This window comes from Neolamprologus brichardi, chromosome 3 (genome assembly GCF_056152115.1).
Source record: "Neolamprologus brichardi isolate AB-2024 chromosome 3, ASM5615211v1, whole genome shotgun sequence".
Taxonomy (NCBI): Eukaryota; Metazoa; Chordata; class Actinopteri; order Cichliformes; family Cichlidae; genus Neolamprologus; species Neolamprologus brichardi.
In genome coordinates this window covers 44,988,744-45,011,119 of record NC_142106.1, presented here as the reverse complement: position 1 = coordinate 45,011,119, position 22,376 = coordinate 44,988,744, and the positions used below count along the sequence as shown (strand labels likewise).

Genomic DNA, 22,376 nt, shown 5'->3' with positions numbered 1-22,376 from the left:
AATAAGACTATAAGTACTATGTAACTGCTCAAAGTTTGGTAGAACAGCTCACCAAGGACACAGTCCAGCGACTCAGCACCGTTCCTCCTGTCCTGGCCAGCCTCTGTGCTGCTCTGCAGAGCCTGTTTCAGTGTGGCCACCCATTCCTCCATCTCTGCCTCACTGTCTGCAGCCAGGAAGTGGCTATAGCGGTCTTGCATCTTAAGCTCAAAGCCATTCCGCCGCATCTTGGGACTCTGAGGAAGAAACATCATTTTTGATTGATTTTTGACTAACAGGTGGAAACTGATGAGAATTACAGGATCTTTGGTACAACTAAATAAGCCGTTAAAAGCACAGCGTAGGGAATCAAATGTAATCAGAAGAATCTCAACTTAAATTTAGAAACAAACTGAGAGTCAATGCTATTCAGCCATGACCAAACAAAACCTGATTTCCATGCTAACCTCAAGCTTCCTTATTAAATCCATGAGCCAGAATGAACTCCCTCACTCCCCCCATTCATATTCTGAGCGTGCTCATTAAACTGAAAGCTTCCTGGCTGCTTTCTCAGCCAGGTCAGCTCTGCCTGAGGAGCAATCAAGGTACTAGGCTGTGCCATGAGCCAGCAACAGCTCTTCATAATCTGCTAGAAGCTGACGTTTCTGCCCAAGTCACTGGAATTCAGCAGATCTGCCCAATTAAAGCAGCCAAAAGCCCCCAAGGGAAAGTAAGACACAGAAACACGCTGAATTTCACGAGGGTGGGAGCTCATGCCAAGTTCTGAAACATCGCAGAGAGCGCACGAGGGAAATAAACACAGTGAGTTTAATTAAGCACACCAACATGGTCACAACAGAGAAAACAGCTTCATCCACTGCTGCTGGGTTCCTAATTGTACTGAGTATACCTGGATGACATCTATACAGGAGTCCAGGTAGATGGATCCTTTGGTTTCCTTGCAGTTTTTCTCATCCTTATAAGAGTTGAGGATGTAGGAGCCATCGGGGAGCTGAGACAAGTAGAAGAACCTCCTCTTGAACACCTGCAATCCAGAGCACATCTCATATGACTCATCTGACAACTCATGACAGCAAAAATATGACATGTGACTTCAAGCTCATGTGCTGCCTTGCTAATGTAGTTAAAATTCCAGAATGAAGGGCAGATACACTGGATACTAGGACTGTGCGATATGACCAAAATCTCATATCCCGATATTAAGACATCTATCGTATCGTTATAACGATATAAATCACAAAAATGTAACATTTTCTGTAAATTCTGTGAATCTCGGGCAGCTCGACTTGCAGGAAGTGTTTCCAGCTGCGCGTCATGTAGCTGGAGTCAAGTTTTTAACTGCATGAAACGATACATTTTTAGACATAAGTTGTAACAGCCGCCGTTTTCTTTGTGAGTATTTATTACACGGCGTGCTGCGGGGAAAAGCCTGTTCTAACGTTTGAGTCTAAGGTTTATTTTTTAGCACCTGGCGGCTCTTTTTTGCTTCTCATCCGTAAACACTCCGCATCTTTCACGTGATTCGGTTTATTTTGAAAAGTCTCAACAGGATCTTGAGCTTTATTGTGAAAGGTTTATGCGAACAAGCGGACACGCGGTGGTTTTACCGTCGTTGTTGCTAACGACAACTCATAAAAACAAACGCTTGTCCGTCTGTAGTGTGGTTATATTAAATTTAAGAGAAAAAGAGAACTTTAAGAAATTAATATAGCCACTACAGCGACCATCAAAACGGTGAAAAAATATTGCCGTAAACAGTTTATTTTGCGACAGCACGAAACAAACAATAGCGTGAAGTGAAACGATAGACGTTTTTATATCGTCATCCGATATATATCGTTATATCAAACAGCCCTACTGGATACTGCAAATTATACAGCTGTGTCTTTTAGTAACAGCCTTTTGTTGTTACTGTCCCAACTCTGGAGACGAGTTGCTGTTATCAAATTCCAAATTAGCAAATATTATTCTTAAAATGGTACAGTTTGTCAGTTCCAACATTTTACATCCTTTCACTATCTGAGACCATATCCTCATTTAGGTTAGACAGCATTTCTAGTAGATAATGGCAGACAGCTTGTAGACAAATTAAGGATGCGGTTTGGGGAAAGCCTCAGAGTATTTCTCATGTATTAATGAGAAGTGAATGAATTGGAAAAGAGAGGGAGGGGCATTGAAAAGAGAACAAACAGGGGTTGTATGTAGACAGAGAACTGGAAGGGGCATGCATCGAAGCGTGGTCCCAGTCCTTAAATTCATATAAATTATCTCCAACTCTGTGTTCCTTTGTTCATAAATGACAGATTTATGAGATGTGCAAATCATTACATTCTGTTTTTATTTACATTTTACATACCACCCCAACTTTTTCAGAGTTGGGTTTGTATGTTTCTCATGGCGCTACGTCTCATATGTTGCATGCTGAACTTATTTGCACGATCCTGGACATTCAAAACATTCTCAGTTCAATTCAGTTTAACTTTATTCATATAGCACTGGTTCACAGTAGCAGCAATTTCGAGGTAAACTATGTGGTAAGCTCAAGAATCAGCAATATATCAGTGTAAATCTAATCAGTCAGATTGATCAACCCTATGAGGCACACTTGGCGACAGTGGGGAGGAAGAACTCCCTTTTAAAAGGAAGAGACAAGGGCTTCACTGGGAAAGTAAAATGATGTGGGCTGATTATTCAGGACTGTGAAAGTGAGGGTTTATGCTGGGTGGGACGGTTTTACAGGATAAAGTCACGTACATTGATGCAGCTTTAATGGTGTATCATTTTTCCAGCATTACAAATTGCAGCTGCACCTACGCTCCTATTCTGATCTCTACATGTTTGTGTTGCTTCACTTGTTGCTGTTATGCTGTGATAACAGACAGGAGGTCTGGTGCTGACTCACCCTCATGGAGACAGACAGGCTGCTATTGATGTTGGCTTTCTGAAGCCAGCCCTGCTTCAAGATGCCTCCCCTCTGGGAGCACAGCGAGGCCGAGTCCTGACACACAAACACAAACATTTGGCAATCAGCAAAGACAGATTTCATTACTGCGGTCAACTCACATTAATGCTCCTTGCACAGTAAACATTCACTGTACTTGTACATTGTTTGTAGTATTTTCTGCCATGAAGAAACAATTATTTTTTCCTGTGGTTGTGAGAACTGTTTGTTAATTAGAGCAGAACTGTATTAACGTTGTCAGTGAAAAAGCATGAACATAAATCAGTGTATGGGGAGAATTTCTTTGGGATCCCATGAAGCAGTTCATCGTAATTCAGGCTTTGTCCTGTCAGTGTAACATCTCCATCTCATCCAGTAAATATCATGGGACTGTTCATCACCACCACAGAAAACAAACACAATTACGACAAGGGAGCGATCTGTTAGTGATCACGCTCATACACACAAACGCACACACACATAATGGTAATGCATCGGGCCACTCGAAGGAATACAACATGCAGAAATCATAACACAGAGCAAGAAAGGTTCTTGTACCTTCTCTGACACACAGCTCTAGTCTATACCTGCTATTATCATCTACTGGCTGAGTGCTATTAACCCATAAACTGACAGGTCTGTAAAAAGGTGCTACTATTCTTATCATCTTATCAAAACATGGATGCACAAAGATGCAGAGATAAAATAACAGAAGCCTGAGCTGCCCTCCCCGTGCAGCCAGCAGAGCAGCACCATTTACTTGCCTTCAGTTAAATTTCCTCTGTCTAAGTTTATCTGCATCCGGCCTGAGGGTAGCAGGGGGAGGAGGGTTGATGAGAGCTATTTATAGAAACTATAAGGGTTCTGGTTTCACTGGCCTGCAGTCAGTCTAAGAAGGGGTCGAACGACAAGCCGGAACGTGCAAGACACGGTAATACCTGCTTCGCTGAGCAGAAGGCTTTGAAAATGTGAGCAAGATTTATAGTAGAGCACTAAAAAAGCTGTGCACGTGCACATGACACAATGTGTCCATAAAGGGCCCAGTGAGTCAATAGCCTATCATTCCTCCTCCCTGTAGGGAACGATGTCTGTGATCTAACCACGCTCAGGCCGCTCTACTCACCTCGTCTTTGGCGTCTTCATCGATTTCAAACACATGAGCTGGCAGTTTGTCCGTCTTCAGGCCTTTGCTTTAAAAACACAAAACAGAGGGTGACTGGATGAAGCTGGCCTTCTCCCCCTCTGCAGAGGACAGCTACGTCACATATCTGGGTTCTTTATGTCTTTCTTGTTTGTAACGCTAGATCAGATTACAGCCTCCTTCATGTATTATATATGTTCAAAAATACTTCTCAAAATTCATGGTTGCAGTGATAAAGTCATTTCCTCAGTAAGATTTATCACCATGGAAATAAATTCTTTACATCTGGACTGCACCTGCTGTGTGGAGGAACATCTGGCTGAACATCAGAGCTGCACTAACACATTGATCCAGCTGAGGAAATCCGCTGCATGTTACACATCTGGCTGTTTTACCTTATTTTAGCCTGTATGTTTTCCCCATATATCCAAACTACATTTTCAGTTTATTCCAGTCATTTCTGTCTCGTGTTCCTTACCTCGGCAACATGCGGAAGTCTCCAGAATAAGCCTCGTATTTGTAGTTGATTACGTGCCAGTCAGTGTTGTACATCTTAATGCACTGCAGAACACAGAGAGCTGGATTAGCAGTGGATACGTTCAAATGGAAAAAGCGAGCCATACCAGCAAGCAGACCTTTTTTTAATGACTGTAAATCACGGAGGAGGATTTTGGGGTGACAAATCAACTTCGATCATTTTTCATGAACTCAAAATACAAGTCTGCAAAGCATCAGATACTTTTAAGTGGACTTTTTGTGTTTTTAATTCAGCATAGAACTGCAAGCAAAAAGTCTCCTGCAAGTCATCTGAATGGATCTTTGTTCAATAAAAATAAATGCTGAGCAAGCCCAGGGTCTGTTTTAACTGCCCCTATGACAGTTGTTTCGGTGCTACATCGCAGTCATGACGGCTGGCAGATGAACACAGATTCAAAGCCTGGTAGAGCAGCAGTGTATGACTGCATCATGCCAGAGAAGTCTGTTTTTCATTGCTAATACAATATTTCATCAGCGTAGCACGTGTTTACGACTGGACGGTGAGTACTGCCGTTTCTTTATGAGCTCCCAGGGCACACGTCAGGGTCAGTATCATGCAGGCTGGTGTGAAATCATCAAGAAACAGCCTGTTTTGTTGATCATTTTTACTCGTATTCATTACTGAGCAGACTGTAATTAATGATATATATGATAATATAATGCAAAATAACTGTAGTACCTCTTTGGCAAACAGACTCCTGGCCTCCCGCTCGGCATTCTGGGGCACAGAGGGAACAACGGTCCTCCTCTGCCGGGAGATCTGAGACTCCTGTACGCATGCAAACACAAAATGAGCCACATGTGGATTCACATGGATGGTGCATGATGGAGATATTTCTCATAACATCAAACACGGGAAAAGAGAATGAGAGACAACAGAAGACAAATATACAAAGAAACAAATTCTCTCAGGACGAAGGAGAACAGTCGACACAAACAGATGCACCACTAGAACAAAACCACATGTGTCTGAAACAACAGCAATAAATACCTGACTGGACCATATGTGAGAGCTGGACTCAGCCGTGAATAACTGGGCCTAGTGTTTTGAGGATGTTCAGTGATTAATGATGGGAAAATGTCCTTTGGAAAGTAATAGTTCACAGCTCTTTGACTCGGACAGACTGAAAAAGCAGCTGATTTTGGCTGTTTGCTGTGGAAATTTCAGCGCAGGTGCTTTGAGCGTAACATATTTGTAAAAGATCCATAAATCACAGGCCGTAGACGGAGCCAAAGACAGAGGCAACATATGTGACGGGTTAAGCCCTGCACTAGTTTATATTGCGAATGAGCACTTCCTTTAACTTTAACCTTCTGGGAGAATACTATTGTAACTCTTGAAATAACAGGAATGACTTGAGATTCAAAAAATTTACTTTAAAAAGTAACTATGTTCAAATCGTTACTTTTTAAAGTGCTACGACGGTAATTAATGTCATATTGTCCTTGGATTTTTGCTATTTTAAAGGTGTAACGTGTTAAAGTTAAAGTTTAGCTAGCAATGGGCCACCGGTGATATAAAAGAAATAAACTGATAAGGATACTAAACTAAGAGCATAATAACAACTACTATTAACACCTGACAATATTGTAGATCTAAAGCTTATATTCCATGTAGCACAATAAAAAGAACTGTTGCAGATTACAGAAGAAATCTATACAAAATAACAGTTTACACCTGTTATAAAAACAGCTGACACATGGTTATTCTGTGAGAAACTGCAGAAAGGATGGCGTGGACTCACCGAGACATCATCCACAGGGCAGAGCAGCAGATCTCTGTGGGGGTCACTGTGGATCTGAGCCTTTCTCTGAAACACCACAGCCTCATAGTCGAGCGGTTCAATGATCTTCGGCTGCTCCTGAAGGGGGAAGATGGAAAGGACACCAACACATGTCATTTCAAATAAACTTTTTTTTCTTCTTCTTTTCATTTTGATCTCATGCACCAATTATGTTTGTCTTTTCTGTGGTTCTGGTGGGCCCTGCACACCCCTGCTGTTTGAAAGCAGCTAACGAGTGTTCACCTTTGGAACTCCTCACCACCCATGCTTCAGCAGAGCCACAAGAGATTAAAGAGACAACCACAAAGTTCAGAGGGCTGTCACAGTGCAGGAAAACAGCTGCTGGGAGAAATGTGGGCTGATGGGGGGGAAATAAAGCAAAAGATGACCAAAAAGGAAGAAACTGAAGATAAAGTCTCAGGTAAGGACTGAAAGGGTAGCAAAGGCAACAACTTCATCGATTCATGAAGTCTGATAAAGCTTGACAGAGACATAATGAAACTAAAAAAAAGCAAGTTCAACCAAATACCACAACAAACTATCACGACTTCCTGTTTTAAGTTTCATAGAGAAGTAGATGACAACAAATGGGCCTTTCCATGGTGACTTAAAGAGGCATGCAGCCTCTGTTCACTGTAGCTTTCCACAACTGGGTCAGAAAGTGATCTCACGTATAAATCTAGCCCACTTGGAAGGATTGAAAATTAATTCCAACAAAGTTCCATTTTAAGCTCAAGTTAAGCAGAGAGAAAAGTGATGAAAAGCTTAGCCCGACAAGCCTCTGGCTCAGCGACACCACGCTGCTTGGAGGAAATCGGACTGTATGGATTTGATCAGCGTCTGTGCCCCATTAGTGAGCCGCTGCTACATAGTCTGATACACGCTTAGTGGGCAGACGCAGTGGGGAATCTAAGGAGCCGAGGCTGTAAAGAGCTGACTGAGCTTTGCAGCTGGAAGAGAATGACTGAGCGATTTTCCACCTTGTACTCTGTCATATTTCCATTCATGTAGCTGAGATTAGAGCGTTGTGCTTCTATTGCAGCAGAAAGGCAGTAGTTTGGCTCCTGCTTGCCCCCCTCTCTCTTCACTTTAGGTTAAGCCTATCATTAGGATTGTTTACCTGTGCAATTATTCCGGCTGGATCCAAGCTCTCACATAGGCCTTTTGGAAATATCCAGCTTTATTATAAAATATAGCATTCACCCGTTTAATTGCATGAAAAGAGCCTTAAAACATATTTTGCTCACTTTGAAAAAATACATATGTCTTCAGCAACATCTCATATATTGCTATACACTCCCTGTTTAGGCTGTATTTTTACAGTGTGTGAAAAATGTAAAGTTGAATCTCAAAACCAAAATGCCAGCTGTTTTTTGTATCATTTCCTCAAATTTCTTCCTGACATATTGGATATTTTGGGGCATATTACAATTTTCGAAAGTGCGCTGGATTCAGTTTAGTTAAGTACCGCTAAAAAGTGTGGGACCACTTTGCAATCCCCTTGGTTTATTTTTTGTTTTTTTAAAGAAAAGTGAAAAGGCAAAAAATAAGAGCTCTGCTTGTATGCTTGATCGAAGAGCTGAGCTCAGAAAATCCTTCCAAATGTGTTCACAGATTTGCAGACTAGCTCTAACTAGAACAGAGGGAAAGGTGGGAGACCCCAAGGTAAGACTTGTAAATAGATGACTTCCAGGCTCAAATGATAACTTTATTAACTTTATTTTTAAAGAAACTAAAGATGATGCTCCAGACAAACAACTAGCTAAATCAGAATCCACTTTGGACAGGCTCCTGTTATACACGAGCGCTACTGAGACTCTATCACTGCAGCCAGCGTCACAAATCATCTGATCCAGCTCTCCTAACACTTCCATGCTCTTACTTTAGAACCAGATCTGATCTTGAACTTTGAACGTTTGTTTCAAACTGCTGCTGGAAACACATTTTTACAGGTTTGCTTTACCTTAATCTTTTCCCCTTGTTTTGGGCCACAGTTTACACCTATTTATGAATGAATGTGTTACCCTACAGCTGATTGTGTGTCTGTATGCTGGAACATGTATTCTTATCTTTAACATTTGGCTTTTATTGATACCGTGAAGCACTTTGTAACACTGTGTTTTCAAATTTGTTGTACAAATAAAGTTGTACAGAAATAATTTCAGATGTGCTAACACAGTCTGTTTGAGTTTTAACATGGTAATTATTGCCATTTTGATCTATTTTATTTCATTTTCTCCAAAACCCTAAATCTTCAAATCAGGGTGCATGTTTCAGGAGTGCATGTCGGCTTCTTGAATATGGTGGCATCTGTGCATAAGCCATAAATGAAGAGAAAGTTCTTCCTTTTCAAAGTAACCAGTAATTTAGCCTGTGAAAGAAGTGTGGTACATGTACATGTTCCTCCACAATTTTCCACCAGAGCCTGACTTTCTTGGCAGTCCACACAAACCCTGTGTCTCGCATTTTTTAAACCACTAATTTAAATAAAAACTTCCTGGCCCTAATGGTACTTGTGCTATGTGGATTTAAGTATTTTCCTATTTATGCTGCTATGTAGCATCTGTGCTATCATTTTACATGCAGACCCAGCGGCAGCAAAACAACACCTACAAGTCTGGTAAAACCATTACATATGGCTGTGCACCGCCCCTGCACCCAACACAGCAGCTCTGCTTCCTGTCATGTGCAACAAGCCTGAACCGCAGCGCTACAAGTCAGAGGTGACAGCTCGGCAGCACGCACTGCCTCCACTGCAACGGTGATCACGTTACAGTCAGAAGGAGGGAGTAAGAGGAAGCAAGTTGTGAAGGAGCAAGTTCTGCTTTTACTGAGAAGCTTTGCAGCCACAGGCGGTGTCACTGATTGAGAAACAGAGAGGCACAAAGAGAGCTGAAAACAATCAAAGGGATGTAACGCAACGCTTGGGTGTAGCTTGAAAGCAGTCTAAACTGTTGCCACCTCCAATTAGGACACACACTCACATCTCTCAGCTATCAGTGAGCTACATTCACTGAGTACAAAGCACAACTCCCAGCCCGCCTCCATAGGACTACAATGATGACGATGATGTTGGGCAGCATGCATTTCCAGATGTCTGTGTCCCATTATGGTTCTGCAGATGTAAGGCACTCACGACTCCAACATGACTGAGTGGATTTCATTACTTTTAAGAGGGGAGCTTACACAGTATATACACACACTGACATTAGAGTCAGATACAGCATAAAGCAGCTCCACTGTCCCACAGCTGACCCCACTAAGTGCTCCAATCTATGTGTAAGTGAGACGCACAGACATGCGTCTCCTTAATCTTTCTCTTACTTCCTGTCTCTTTAAAAAAACAAACAAACAACGACTTAATCTTTAATCTTTACTTAATCTAGAAAAAAAACATATCTGTTCTTAGTTACACCTGTCTCTGTTCTCTGTTTTCTCCGTAATGTCATGGGTTACAGGATATCTATAGAATTTATCAATAAATGTATCTATTTATTTATAGAGTTCTGTATCGATTGTCTACAGAATATCTGACAACAATCCATGGAAACAAGATGCACTCAGGCATCTTGTTTTATTTAGATACCCTGATTATGACAAAGCTATATTTAAAAGACCAATATGACTCATATCACATGCCAGTACCAATTCTTTTGTTTTTTGTACATTATTTCCCACACATAAAAACTTGCTAACGATTAAACTTGGACAAGCATAATTAGGAACAACTTTTAGGGATGTTTTCCTCCTTTTTTAGCCATCCACAATCGATTTATTTTGAAAGTTTAGTCACTGCCAATCAGCTAGGCCTGACTCTTCCCACTTTGTGTTTTCACTTATGACTGGTTCTCCAGTCTGACGGCTTTTGTGGCAGTGCTCGGTATCATTTAGCCACTTTCCCACAGAGTCTATCACCCTGCAGTCAAATGGAGGCTAATTGCCAGCTGGCAATGGAATTCCTTCTTTTGCTCCAGAGATCTGCTGGGAGCTGGCGGGCTGCTCTAACCTGCAGTCCGTGGGGAGCTAGCAGATATGCAGCAATGCTCCTATTGGGACTACCATCCGATGCACTCCAAGACCCTTAGAATGGGATCCATCTGAAGGATGATGCTCAGCTATTAATTTTCAACTATTTGACCAATCAAATATCTATTTTTACGAGGGAAAATAAATCTTCCATTTATAAAATAGACTTTAAAAAAATCTCTTCACTCTTCAACAGATAAAATGTCCACTGACTTTGGAAAATGCTACCTAATTTGTAGAAACGTTGATATGAGTCATCAACCCCCATATCTGCCAAAGCCGACATTCAGCCAATATATCGATGGCTTCCTGAACCACTAGTCCAAAATCAAAAGATATTTCATTTTCACATTTAAAAAGCTGGATTTCACACATTTTTATAGCTACTTCCCACTTCCTTTATTTCCCCAGTGGGGCACTACAGCAGATGGATCCTTATATTGGCCTTATTTTTTCATCCATTGCAACACTTGCCACCAACACGTGCGACACACTACCTTCTGACCCCCTGAGGCTGGGTTTATGACTCCTCCTGGTCTCAAACCAGGGGACTTTTGCATGAAAGGCAAATGTGTGAACCACAGACACACCACAGATATCAGCAACTCCCAGTGGCGGTTTTCTGAAATTATAAATCACTGTGTACTTGTTATCAGATTACCTGAGAACACACAGCAGGACTCACGTTTATCAAGTCAGATTAAATAACGCCAGAGACACCGGCACAACAGAGCGGTAATCACACGGTTTAAATTTTAGGATCGGTACGTCATCATTGTCCAGTTGGTTCAAAGCAATTTAATATAATAGAAAACAAAACACACACACAGATGTGGATTTGATAGCAGGACTTTCTAGGAACAGCAGGAAGCCCAATAACCACTAACACACCTCTCTAATGGGAATTTCCATGGAACACAGTTGGCTCAAGGCCAGACAAAAACCCCACATGTTCTCCATTGTGAAGTTTCCTTTTAGTTTTTCTATGTTTATGTCATATATAATACTGTGCAAAAATCTTTGGCTTCCAAGGATCCAGATTCTGTTGCATCTTTTAAACTGGTCTCGACTGATAGTTCTCCGAGCTTTCTGAAGGTCCTTAAAGTCTTGATTTGGACCCTGGGTGCTTTTTGTTTGTTTGCTTCATTAACCCACATAACGCTGGCATATGAATCATTCAAGCATAAAACAGGTACCTAATGCAGGGGATGTCTGCACAGACAGCTTAGCAAAGAACCAATTTTAATGTTGGTAATTACAGCCTGTCGCGAAAACATAGAATTTGTTCCCATTTTTTTTGTTGAATCTATGAAAAATATCAAAGATAACACAAACATAAAACTGTATTTTTTATGTCCATTCCAACAAGGGTATTCCTAAAAGCCTATTAGCCAAAACTTGGTATATATCAACATAGTTTGCAGTATGTCTTTAAAAAAATGAAGGAAAGTGGACAAATGGAGGATAAGCGAAAAAGTATCAGGACTAAAAAGCTGTTTACAGACGACCAGTATCTGAAAGTCATGTCCTTAAGAAACAGGAAGTCCTATGTCCTGTTTAGGACCTGACATAGAGAGACACATCTGGGCCTTAAGTTGATTCATCCACTGTTCGCTGAAACATCATCAGCAATGATCTCAATAGAAGAGTGACTGTCATGAAGCCACTCTTAGAGAAGGGAAATGGGGAGAAAAGGCTGGAGTATGTCAAATTACACAACGCTCAAAATCAAACAAGCTGTGAAAACAGATCTTCTAAAGAGATGAGAAAAAGTCAGATGACTTCAAGAGAAAAGTCCAATAGTGAGTTTTTATAGCCATGTGTAAAACTCAGCAGAGGCTCTTATGAGGGTTTGGGACTGCATTTCACTCACTGGTGTTTGGGATCTTGTCGTAATTGATGAATTTATGAAGGCAGAAAAGAACTATTAGATTTTAATCCACCATGCAATACCATCACACAAAATAACTCTAGAAGTCATGGATGTACCTCCCCAATACCCAGACCTCAACATGACTGAAGCAGTGTTTCGACACTTCGACAGCGACCGATAACCACAGCAGAGCTCCGAATGTTCTTCAAGACGGTTGGAGAATTATTCCTACTTAAATAATTTACTACTACTTTAAGAGCAAACTGTTTTTGCCTTATGTACTCTAGAGAAGAGATCAAAACAACTTGCTTCAGATAGTGAGGGGCTTCCCCAAGGCCCAGCATAAATACTGATTACTGGAAATGAATTACAGAAATCTAATCTAGCAAGAATAAAAATATGGAGTCTGTAATGGGTATCATAGCCCAACTTTAAATTTTATTCAACATTCTCCTTAGAAACTGATAAGATAGTTCTTTTTTTCCTGTTCGGGCCCAGGAGTAGAGTCCTCTTCCTATAAGACCAACTCTCCTGAGACTAAGCTGAGAATGAATGCGCAGACACAGTCACAGAGGATGCATTGGTCACAGCATGCCCAAGGGAATCCCCATGTGAAATTAGCACAGGCCATGCAGTCCTCCACAAAACAGCATTTGTTCTCAGCTGCAGCCCGACCATAAAACAGGAAACAGTAGGCATACACACAGCCACACAACACTCTCACCTCTGTAAAAAGAAAAACAATCAGTGCCTTATCACAGGGTTTTTAAACTTGGAAACGCCTTACATCACACAACTCAAGATGAGCATCATGAGACTGATCTCAAGGGGAACAAGAGTTTATCTCTTATCCAAACTAACCTGGAACTAAAAGGAAAAAGATGCAAGAAGCCGCAGTCACACAAACACAAAGCGGATGAGTTATCAGATGCATTTTGTTAAAAGAAAAAGAAAACAAGTCATCATTAGGCAAGCGTTAATGCTGCGCTGACATCACTGTGGTTTAACTTCAAGACAAATGTCACGCCTTCGATTTACTGTTATGAAAATCCTTCCCCTGACACACAAATGCTGCATCAGCAGGATACTAAACGCTGTTCATTTCAAGCCACTGCGCCTAATCCCAATGACAGCCACCAGCATCGACATTCATTCAAAGAACACCTTCTGCTTTGCACAACCATCGAGACAAATGTGATAAAAGCAATTACGGAGACAGGCTTCTCTATGCACAATGTGAGCAATTTCCAGCAGAAACAGAGAGGCGCGCACTCATAGCCAGACACAGACACACTGCTCCAAGGCAAGGACAGGGAAGCCATGCTGCTGCAGCTGTCCAACTGGCACCGCTCTTCATCCGCCAGCACACAAAAGGAGCCGCACAGAGCTGAGAAAGCGTGTGTGCTGGAGGACGCTGTCATTTTATTTATTTATTTCAAATAAAGGCCGTTTAGAAAAACCAAGCCACCACGTGGAGTGGATTTAAAGCATATACCTGCTCTCACAGTGACCCTGGTTTAAGCCTTTGCACAGGTTGTAGCAGTGGCAGTAATGCAGACATACCAGGGCTTTACAGAAAGATGTAATAATGAGGACACGGACGGAGCGCGAAAACTCACAAAACAGACATAAAAGTCCAGGAAGAAGAGCAGCCACCTAGAAAGGAGGACTAGTCCGTATAGGCTTATCCTCCCCGGGGAGGGCAGAGTGGAGGGGGGTGGAGGGGGTCGGCTATGAGTTACATTATCCCTGGTGGCTAAAATGACCGGTTCACAGCCAGCCTTTAAAAAGCTCCGCTCACCACAAGGTCCACGGTGGTCCTCACAGCCTCCGACACGCTCTGTCTGACTTCCGCGGCCGTCCCGGGTTTGCTCAGCCTCTTTGTGAATTTTCGCACCTCAGACATTTCGCTCCCCTTTTAGATAAATAAAAATCCTCTTCCTCTTCTTCTTCGGATATGAGCATGCCGCGGTACCGGACGGAGCGGCGGCAGCGCTGTTTCCTGACAGCCAGATGTGAGACGGTGCTTGAGGTGAACCAGCCAGCGGTTCACGTCGCGAGGCGGGGCCGTTGCTGCTGCTGGTGCTGCCACCGCTGCTGCTGATGATGTTGGAAGGAGACCAAAGAGGGGCTGACAGCGTGAGATGCTTCACTCGGAGCCACTTCCGTTTCTCCCGCCCCGGCGGAGAGCAGAGTCAAAGATCGTCAGTGTGAGATGATAACACGGTCCACATACAAGGGCTGCAAACACAGGTCGCATTTGGAGAGGTTATTACATTTTTTAGCGTCACAGGTGGGCTTTTTAGGTATTACTTATTCTTGAAAAAAAAGCCTGAAATTTACATTACTAGGATAAGCGACAAAAAGAAGTAGAAGTCCATAAATAAAATATCACAAAAACGAGATTTAATAAGTGATGTACAGAAAGGCACATTAACATTCAAGACTTCCAAAAAACAAAAAAACAAAACAAAATCTGTTTCAAAATACATGAGAAGCTTAAAGCTGTGTTTTGTTGTTTTAACTATTTATTGTGGAAATTAAAAATCACAGTGATTTATTGGTCATTAAAATGTATTCTGAATTTTCAAATTGATAATTATTCCTCTCATAAGTCAGCTCTACCAGCTATCTGTGCAACAATTTTCTTTTGAATCTTTTAGAGGAGTTTGTTTTTGTTAATGATGTTTATCATGACACACAAAAAGAACAAAAAAAGCGGTGCTCAGAAAAGGAAGGAAGGAGAGAAGAGATCAGGATGACTTTAGACTTTAGCGGTGTTATCAAGGGCTGTACTGAGTGCAAAGCTGAACAGATGAAATTCTGAGAGATGATTACAGAAGACTGAAACATTACCATTTCCCCTTCATCCAAATATAAACACACACACACACACACACACACACACACACACACACAGAATGGGTGATTCTGCGTTGGTTTTGGTATAATGTGGGGGCAAGGGCACAGAAAAATATCCTCCCCTGGCCCATCACAGAGTTGTTACGCCCATGGTTTGATGTCTGTATACATTATGTTTCCACATCCACCCACTTAACAAGGGTACAGCGCCACAGCAAATTGTCTGTTTTTCTCTACTGGACTTTTGAAAATTTTAACTTTGTGATGTTTAATCTTTAGGTTTTATTGGATATCCAACTTACTGTCAGTATGTCATCCATCCATCTATCTATCTATCTATCTATCTATCTATCTATCTATCTATCTATCTATCTATCTATCTATCTATCTATCTATCTATCTATCTATCTATCTATCTATCTATCTATCTATCTATCTATCTATCTATCTATCTATCTATCTATCTATCTATCTATCTATCTATCTATCTATCTATCTATCTATCTATCTATCTATCTATCTATCTATCTTGTTATTAAGAGCAGATGTTCTTCACCTAATCACTGAGACAGCTATGGATGTGTGCACAATGCCCACCAACCTGTTGATCAAACCTTTTGTTTCAGAGGGGCAGCCAATGGGAAGAAATTTGGTTTAAATGGAGGAGGAAGGGAGTTAAGAAGGGGTTGTGCCGAGGTCAGGAATAAAACAAGCAAGGACTTTTTTGAACTGTGCAAAACTGCTCTATAACAGTTAGAAAATGCCGGGAATAAATGAAGTATGTGTCCCTTTTATATATACTTATTAGAGCGAATCTTGTGACATCTGAAGTATTAGTTCACAGGATTTTGGCTCATTTGATGTCTTGGATTATAAAACATTGTTCCTAAGATGTGAAACAGGTTGTTTATCAGTTACCGAATCTCATCCTTCAGGTGCAATAGCTGGCTCCAGGTAAAGCTAATGGTACACTGCCACCCTGTGGACTATTCCACAAACTGCAGCAAACGAAGTGCCACATGTAGTCTGCAGCGGTTCAGTTTTATGTTTGAATGTTCAGTTTAGCAGTGAGGGAGGGCGCTTGTTTCAGTTACAGTCTTTTTAAACTTTTTATTATAGTATAAGGTAACTTTGTTAGGCATAGTTTAAGAGATACAAAGCTATTTATGAGAGCAGCTGACTCACACTCATGTTAATGTCCCACTGCAGGCACTTCAGTTTTCTTGTGCTGACAAAGTTTATATTTCATTTAGGATCAAGTGTTGACACATGAGCACCAGCCTGTATGAAAGGATGCTGTGTGCCTGCCTGCAGTGAGAGAAGCCGTCAGCTCAAAGAAACACAACAATATGAACACAGGCTGTTAGTAAGTTTAATAACTGAATTGAAAATTTATATTACATAGTTACATAAACTGTTAAAGGAAGACTTTTATCTTCAGACAACGTTGGACCGAGGCACTGAATAGATGCTTCACTCGTGCTCTTCCATCTACAACTGACATGCACACTTTTCAGTGTCCATAAAGATGTATGAATTTACACTAATAATAATAACAACAACAACAACAACAATAATGTCAATATTAGAAAGCAATCCAAAATGTTAATGTAGCCACATGAAAGATATTATAAGTTTATTGTAACAGTGCTTCTTATTCAAATGAATAGCTTTATTAATCTCTGCATTACTCATAAACATGCAAACATTTTATCCAGCAAAGGTTTTGGAGTCAACTTAATGCGGATCTGGAATTTTTGGAAAAATTCTTTAGCAGGGTGCAGGGTGATTAAACAAATGCAATTTTGCATCTTCTTGGCACAAATTCATATTCATTCCCTCATAATGATGATCTCAGCAAAGTATCAATAATTAATCCAGATACAGGCGTCCTTCTGAATCAATGGACTCAGCTCGTAGATGATGTCAAAGGACGTTGCAGCTCTGGCAGAGGGAAGAAGAATCAGACTGTTTCTGTTTTGAACTGTGAATCAAGCAGGTTTAAACTAAAAAGCCTGAACCACTTCAGTGGCACTTTCAGGAGTCCTGTTATCTGAAATAATATGGACATGCTACAAAGTTACTGCAGGCTAAAGGCCCACAGTTTGTGTCCAACAATTAAAAGCCAGCATGTCATTCTGTGGAATTCCAGAGCGGGATGAGGGCAAGGCTGGTGTGCCAGCATCAGATACGGCCTTCACTTATACTGGGTGAATTCTTTCAGTGCCCAGTTCTTCATCTCTATCTCCTGCCGTAATCTGCAGTACTCCTCGGCCAGCGCCTCAAAGTCTTTGCCCAAGATCTCGAAGGAGGCCAGTTTCAACTCGACAGACTGCTTTTCCGCTTTACACGCCTTCAGCTCAGACTCCAGCTTCTCCCTGAAAATGAGATCCGACGAGCTGGTTAGGTTTGGACAAAGGGATCAGTCAGAATGTAGCTTCAACAGAAGAATTTTAGTCTTGCCTTATTTTTCTGTGAGCAGATATCGAGTCAGGCGTGTATGTATCCAGCTGGATTTCCACCATCTCCGCCCTTTAAAAATGAACATGAGAAAGGAATGTGTGTATAGTTAATGCATCTCATTTTTGACTATGAGTCACGACTGGACTATCAGCACTGGATTAAAACATTCTTAGTACGAAACGCAGTCCAGCTATCTGATTTACGAGAGCGTTAGAGTAATGCAAATGGCCGTATATAGAACCAAGTCTGATGTACTGAAGCACTGAAAACGGCTTACTTTATCTTCTGCAAGATTAATTCACATTTGCCTTCAAAGTAATCCAATTTCTTCCTGTCCAGATCTGTCTGGATCTTCAGCCTGTGGTTCAAGATGAAAGACTGGAGAAGCTGAATGCACTTTGTCAGCTCCTGTGTATGAAAAGAGCAAACAGTGACTAAGCAAACAGAACACATTTACGCATTTCATGCAGCTTAATGTGGTGAGTGCATTTCCTCGAAGCATATCCTTATTTTCCCCACCTCCCCCAATTCATGTTTGCAGTGCTATCACTTTAAAAAGAAGCTAGTTAGCACTGTGACTTTGTGACTTGCAAGCTTGCTTATTACTACTAGCGCCCCATGTTTTTGGCTTTCTGACCCGAGCATTTTAAAACCATGTTTTATCAAATCTGACTGCGGTTCAAGTTTGTTTATATAATAGTTTAAAATTAACTATCCAAGGTATTACCAAGGTAGCTGCTGTGTGGTGACTTGCTCATATCAGGACTTTGTAATACATTTTAATTTCATCAAAATAAAAAAGCAGAACCAGACAACAATGATTGGCTGCGGCAGTTTTTCCTCAAGGATACCTTATGAATGTTGGTACCAGGATAACAACCACTTAGTCAAGTCAGAATGAGCATTTTGATGAATGATGCAGTGTGCAGAAAATCACAGGTGCAGGATTCATGGATCCAGCTTTTTCCACTTCTAATACGATACCAATACTTTGGCTTCAGGTGTCTGCTAATCCACTGTCAGTGTTAATGTAATGAGCTGAATCCCTCACTCAAAGAAAGAGCCTGGGATGACTGATGTATGCATAAAACTTACTTTTTTTTCTTAACTTTGCAGTAAAAATTTAATGTGAGAAATAAAATGTAACAAAATTAAATCGAAGAATAGAAATTCACTATACTGGTATTCATTAGTAAAATTATAGCGTTACAGTAAACACAGAACATAGAACTGCATGGAATAGACTGGCCTGCTGATCGATAGCCCCACTAAAAGCATTCCCTTACACTGAGGTAGAGCTCAGTCTGTCTCTGCAGAAGAACCGTGTTTTCTCTGCACGTCTCCTTCAGACTTTCTGCTCTTTTCTTCTCTTTGTCCAGCTGTGCTGACAGATGAGACAGCTTGGTCATCTTTAGACCCTCGCTCTCATGCTCTAGAAGAGATCACAAAACAGCAGGTTAGTCGTTGTGTCGAGCAAACAGAATGACGTGGTATGAAGCCATGTGGTGAAAGTGTTTATAGCTGCTGTACCCCATTCAGGCTGATAATAAGAGAGAAGGCTCAGACACTTTTCTTTGAGATGTTTCTCCAGCTGTCTTGGTAGACCCTGTTTCAGTCTTTGTACATTCTAGTAAAGAAAATACAGCGTGGGCATGAGGAAAGCGTTTGTAGTTTGAATTCATTATCCAAAAAAAAGAAAAGAAAAAGAATATTAAAAGAAGTTCTGGTGGTGTGCATGTTTTTATGGGTTTACGCTAAACAGATGCAGCACATCCCAAACGGATTTTAACTTGCATGTACTGAATTTTATGATTTACCTTCTCGGAAGGCATGAGCTCCATCACGAGCTGGGGGGTCAGGCCCAGGACCGACGGCTGGTCCTGGTTTGTTGTGTTACTGGGATCCAGCTGCCTGACACACTGAGCCACCAGTAGACACCTCTCCATCGTCTCATAGAACTACATAGGAACAAACGCAGATTATTTGTTTGTTATATGTATTTTTTTTAAGACCATCATTAGTAAGGGTCTCCTAATTGATTAAAAACTCCATGTGATAAACTTTTGTCTATAAATATAAACTTTTATCTGACCGTTTATCTATAAAAAACATTCAATAAAGTAGTTTCAGCCGTACAGCGAGATGAAAATCTGCTCAAAATTTGACGAAGAACATACAACGAATGCTTGTTAGCCTGTCCATAGCTCACTGATAGCTCTTTATGCACTTTTAAACTGTGTAAAGAAGTGAAATGTACCATGTTCTGGTCAGGGGGTACAGTGGCATGGTGCTTCCTGACACAGTGGTTCTGGATCATCTCCTGCAGCCCTCTGTGCAGGCTCTCGGAGCGCAGCCATTGAAGTTTCTGAATCTGCAGCTTCTTTTCAGCCTGGAAAAAAAAAACCCCAAAACACTCACACGTGTAAGGACTCACACAGTACCTCACATAATCGGTCAGATCCTGTCCCAGCTCTAGAAAGAAGGCTTAACAAACTTGGAGCCAGACCCTAAACACTGAGACAGGAACCTTTGAGATTTGGAGTCCAGAACAGCTGATCAGGCTTAGGTAACGATGAGTCGCTCCATCTTGAATTAAGCACCTTTATGGGTGCTGGAAAAATAAACCAAAGCATTAATGGTAACCCCGTCAATAAAGATCAGGGTCTCTATTTGAATTCAGTTTCATTTTTAAATGCAATCGTTCACCTGTTACCTGACGAGGTTATAGGAGATGAAAATAAAATGTAATACAAATATGGACCAAACATAAAAGACTTCTGTGATTTTAACATTGTAGTCCAACCTGAAACTTCCACTTTACATGTAAAAATCTGACTCTGTGGCCTCTGATGACCAATCCAATGTAAATAAAGCTTTTGAAATGAAATATTGTTACAACATATTCAGACTGCCTGAAGCCTGTATTCACAAAACCCATTGTAAGATACATTTAGTCCAGCTGTTTAGTCCATGTAGCGCTCACTACATGTCTGGCTATCCACACAGCTTTTTCAGGTTTTGCAGGAGAAAATTTGCCAGTGAGCAGGTTATTCGAACATAATCTGCTTCTCTGGTAAACGACACAGAGGTTAAGTTAGCTCTCTTAAAACTATAAATAAACAAACAGCTTCTTTTATTCCAGTATTTATCAGTTTAAAAAAAAAAGAAAAAAAAAAAGAGACTTGTCTTGAGCAGAGAAAGGGTCGATCCATGTTGTTGCAATTCTTAGTGCTCGCCAGTAGAGGTCGGTAAGTCACAGACTATTTACTGAATCATAATGACTGGACTAAAATCTCATTTCCATAGAGGTGTGACAAATTATGACTCCTCATTGCTGAATAGTACAAAACAAAAAAAAAAATACAAGAAAAACTGTTCCATGACCCAGTTTGAATTATTTTTTAAACTCTACACTGATTAACTTCTGTGTTGATAAAAACAAATAGGAACAAATAGGAACGACAGACACCTTGTCCAGCTCTGTTTTCAGCGGAGCGGTGAGTCCGGTTTGATCCACATGCTGTGCCAGAGTGGCCAGGAGTTTACAAAACTGCGGGTTCTGGATCAGATCTTCTTCAGTCATGTGACACAGTGGAAAGGAGGCGAGGACTGAGGGGAAAGGCACAAAATGCAGAGAAGTAATTAAGGACGGCCAAACTAAACGGACAATAGTAAATTTGGCAAGAAAATAAAGCTAAAAGAGCCTACTTTCGTATTTAACAATAACATCGTTATTTATACATTAATAGATAATACTTTAAACTACGTTAATTTATTATATCTGCTTTCTGTTATTACTACAACATAGGGTTACTAGCAGATACGCAGTCCACTTGTCTTCTTACCCTGTTGATGCAAAGTGTCGCCCTTCCCAAGCGACGATATGTTTGCTGTCTCGGTACTACCGGACATTTTCCAGTTAATTATTGTCCTTGGTATCCAAACACACAGGAGGTTTGTGGATTTGTGAACTATTTCTTTCAAACACGAAGACGAGCTGAAATCTTAAACACGTACTTCCTGAATCAAGTTGCGCGCGTTTGCCGGAAGCCTTCCTATTGGCTAACTGGACCACGTGGTCATACAGCGTTCCCTGGGAGACGGCAACGTGCGTGAGGTGTAGAAGCGGAAAATATCGAGATTTTAATCTTTTCCCATTAACAACTAAATGTCCTTTGACATTAATATTAATAAATTGATATGGCTTAAGATAAAACTGAATAAACAACAATTACAGTAACAACAACTGGAAGCTAAAGAATTTGGCCATTATGACACTATCAGGATATTCTCTTTCTTTTTCCTCTTCTTTTTGTGTCCTTTGCTCCTCGATATTCTTTTTATTTCCAATTTTCCTGATGTACTTTTAATTGTATCACGTTTTTAGTTCATTTCTTGTTCATTTGTTTTTTTTTAATTGATTTTTAATCTTCACTTTTTGCTTACTGCTCACTTGGTTTGTTTGCTTCACTATCTGCCTGTATCTGACTGCATAACCTCAGATTAAAGATGTTGGACTTTTGCTTTGTCTCCTGTGTCGGACCTCTGGGTTCTCTTTCCCTGTGTTCCTTATAATTAGCATCTTATCCATCTACAAACAGGTATTTCACAACCACATGACAGAGGATAAGGCATGCACTGCTGTGTCTCTGGGCTTTCCTTGAACAAGCAGTTAATAAAATTTACGAATAATCAAAATGTGCTTTGACTCTTAGGCTTGTATGATCACCTCGCACCACGGCGGTTGCT

At 40.9% G+C, this 22,376-nt stretch overlaps 2 protein-coding genes across 5 annotated transcripts in view; both read right to left on the bottom strand.

Annotated features, from left to right (window-relative positions):
* The window catches only part of dock11 (dedicator of cytokinesis 11), an 88,160-nt gene extending 73,745 nt beyond the window's left edge, over positions 1–14,415 (bottom strand). For all 4 annotated transcript variants that reach the window (XM_087837739.1, XM_087837737.1, XM_087837738.1 and 1 more), the window contains exons 1-8: positions 14,104–14,415; positions 6,365–6,481; positions 5,299–5,388; positions 4,561–4,643; positions 4,065–4,131; positions 2,903–2,998; positions 890–1,024; positions 53–236 (exon numbers count right to left, since the gene is read on the bottom strand). In XM_087837739.1, coding sequence (XP_087693865.1) covers positions 53–236; positions 890–1,024; positions 2,903–2,998; positions 4,065–4,131; positions 4,561–4,643; positions 5,299–5,388; positions 6,365–6,481; positions 14,104–14,208 — 877 coding nt within the window. In that variant the 5' untranslated portion in view covers positions 14,209–14,415. The remainder of the gene's footprint in view (positions 1–52; positions 237–889; positions 1,025–2,902; positions 2,999–4,064; positions 4,132–4,560; positions 4,644–5,298; positions 5,389–6,364; positions 6,482–14,103) is intronic.
* Positions 14,416–16,528: 2,113 nt separating this feature from the next.
* Positions 16,529–21,662, bottom strand: haus4 (HAUS augmin-like complex, subunit 4). Its single transcript, XM_006802607.3, has 9 exons — positions 21,473–21,662; positions 21,097–21,236; positions 19,885–20,016; positions 19,445–19,585; positions 19,158–19,254; positions 18,914–19,059; positions 17,905–18,035; positions 17,628–17,696; positions 16,529–17,542 (listed from the first exon to the last, which is right to left on the bottom strand). Exons 1-9 carry the CDS (start codon positions 21,537–21,539, stop codon positions 17,362–17,364), a joined length of 1,104 nt encoding a protein of 367 aa, XP_006802670.2. The 5' UTR covers positions 21,540–21,662; the 3' UTR covers positions 16,529–17,361.
* Between the last annotated feature and the right edge of the window lie 714 nt (positions 21,663–22,376).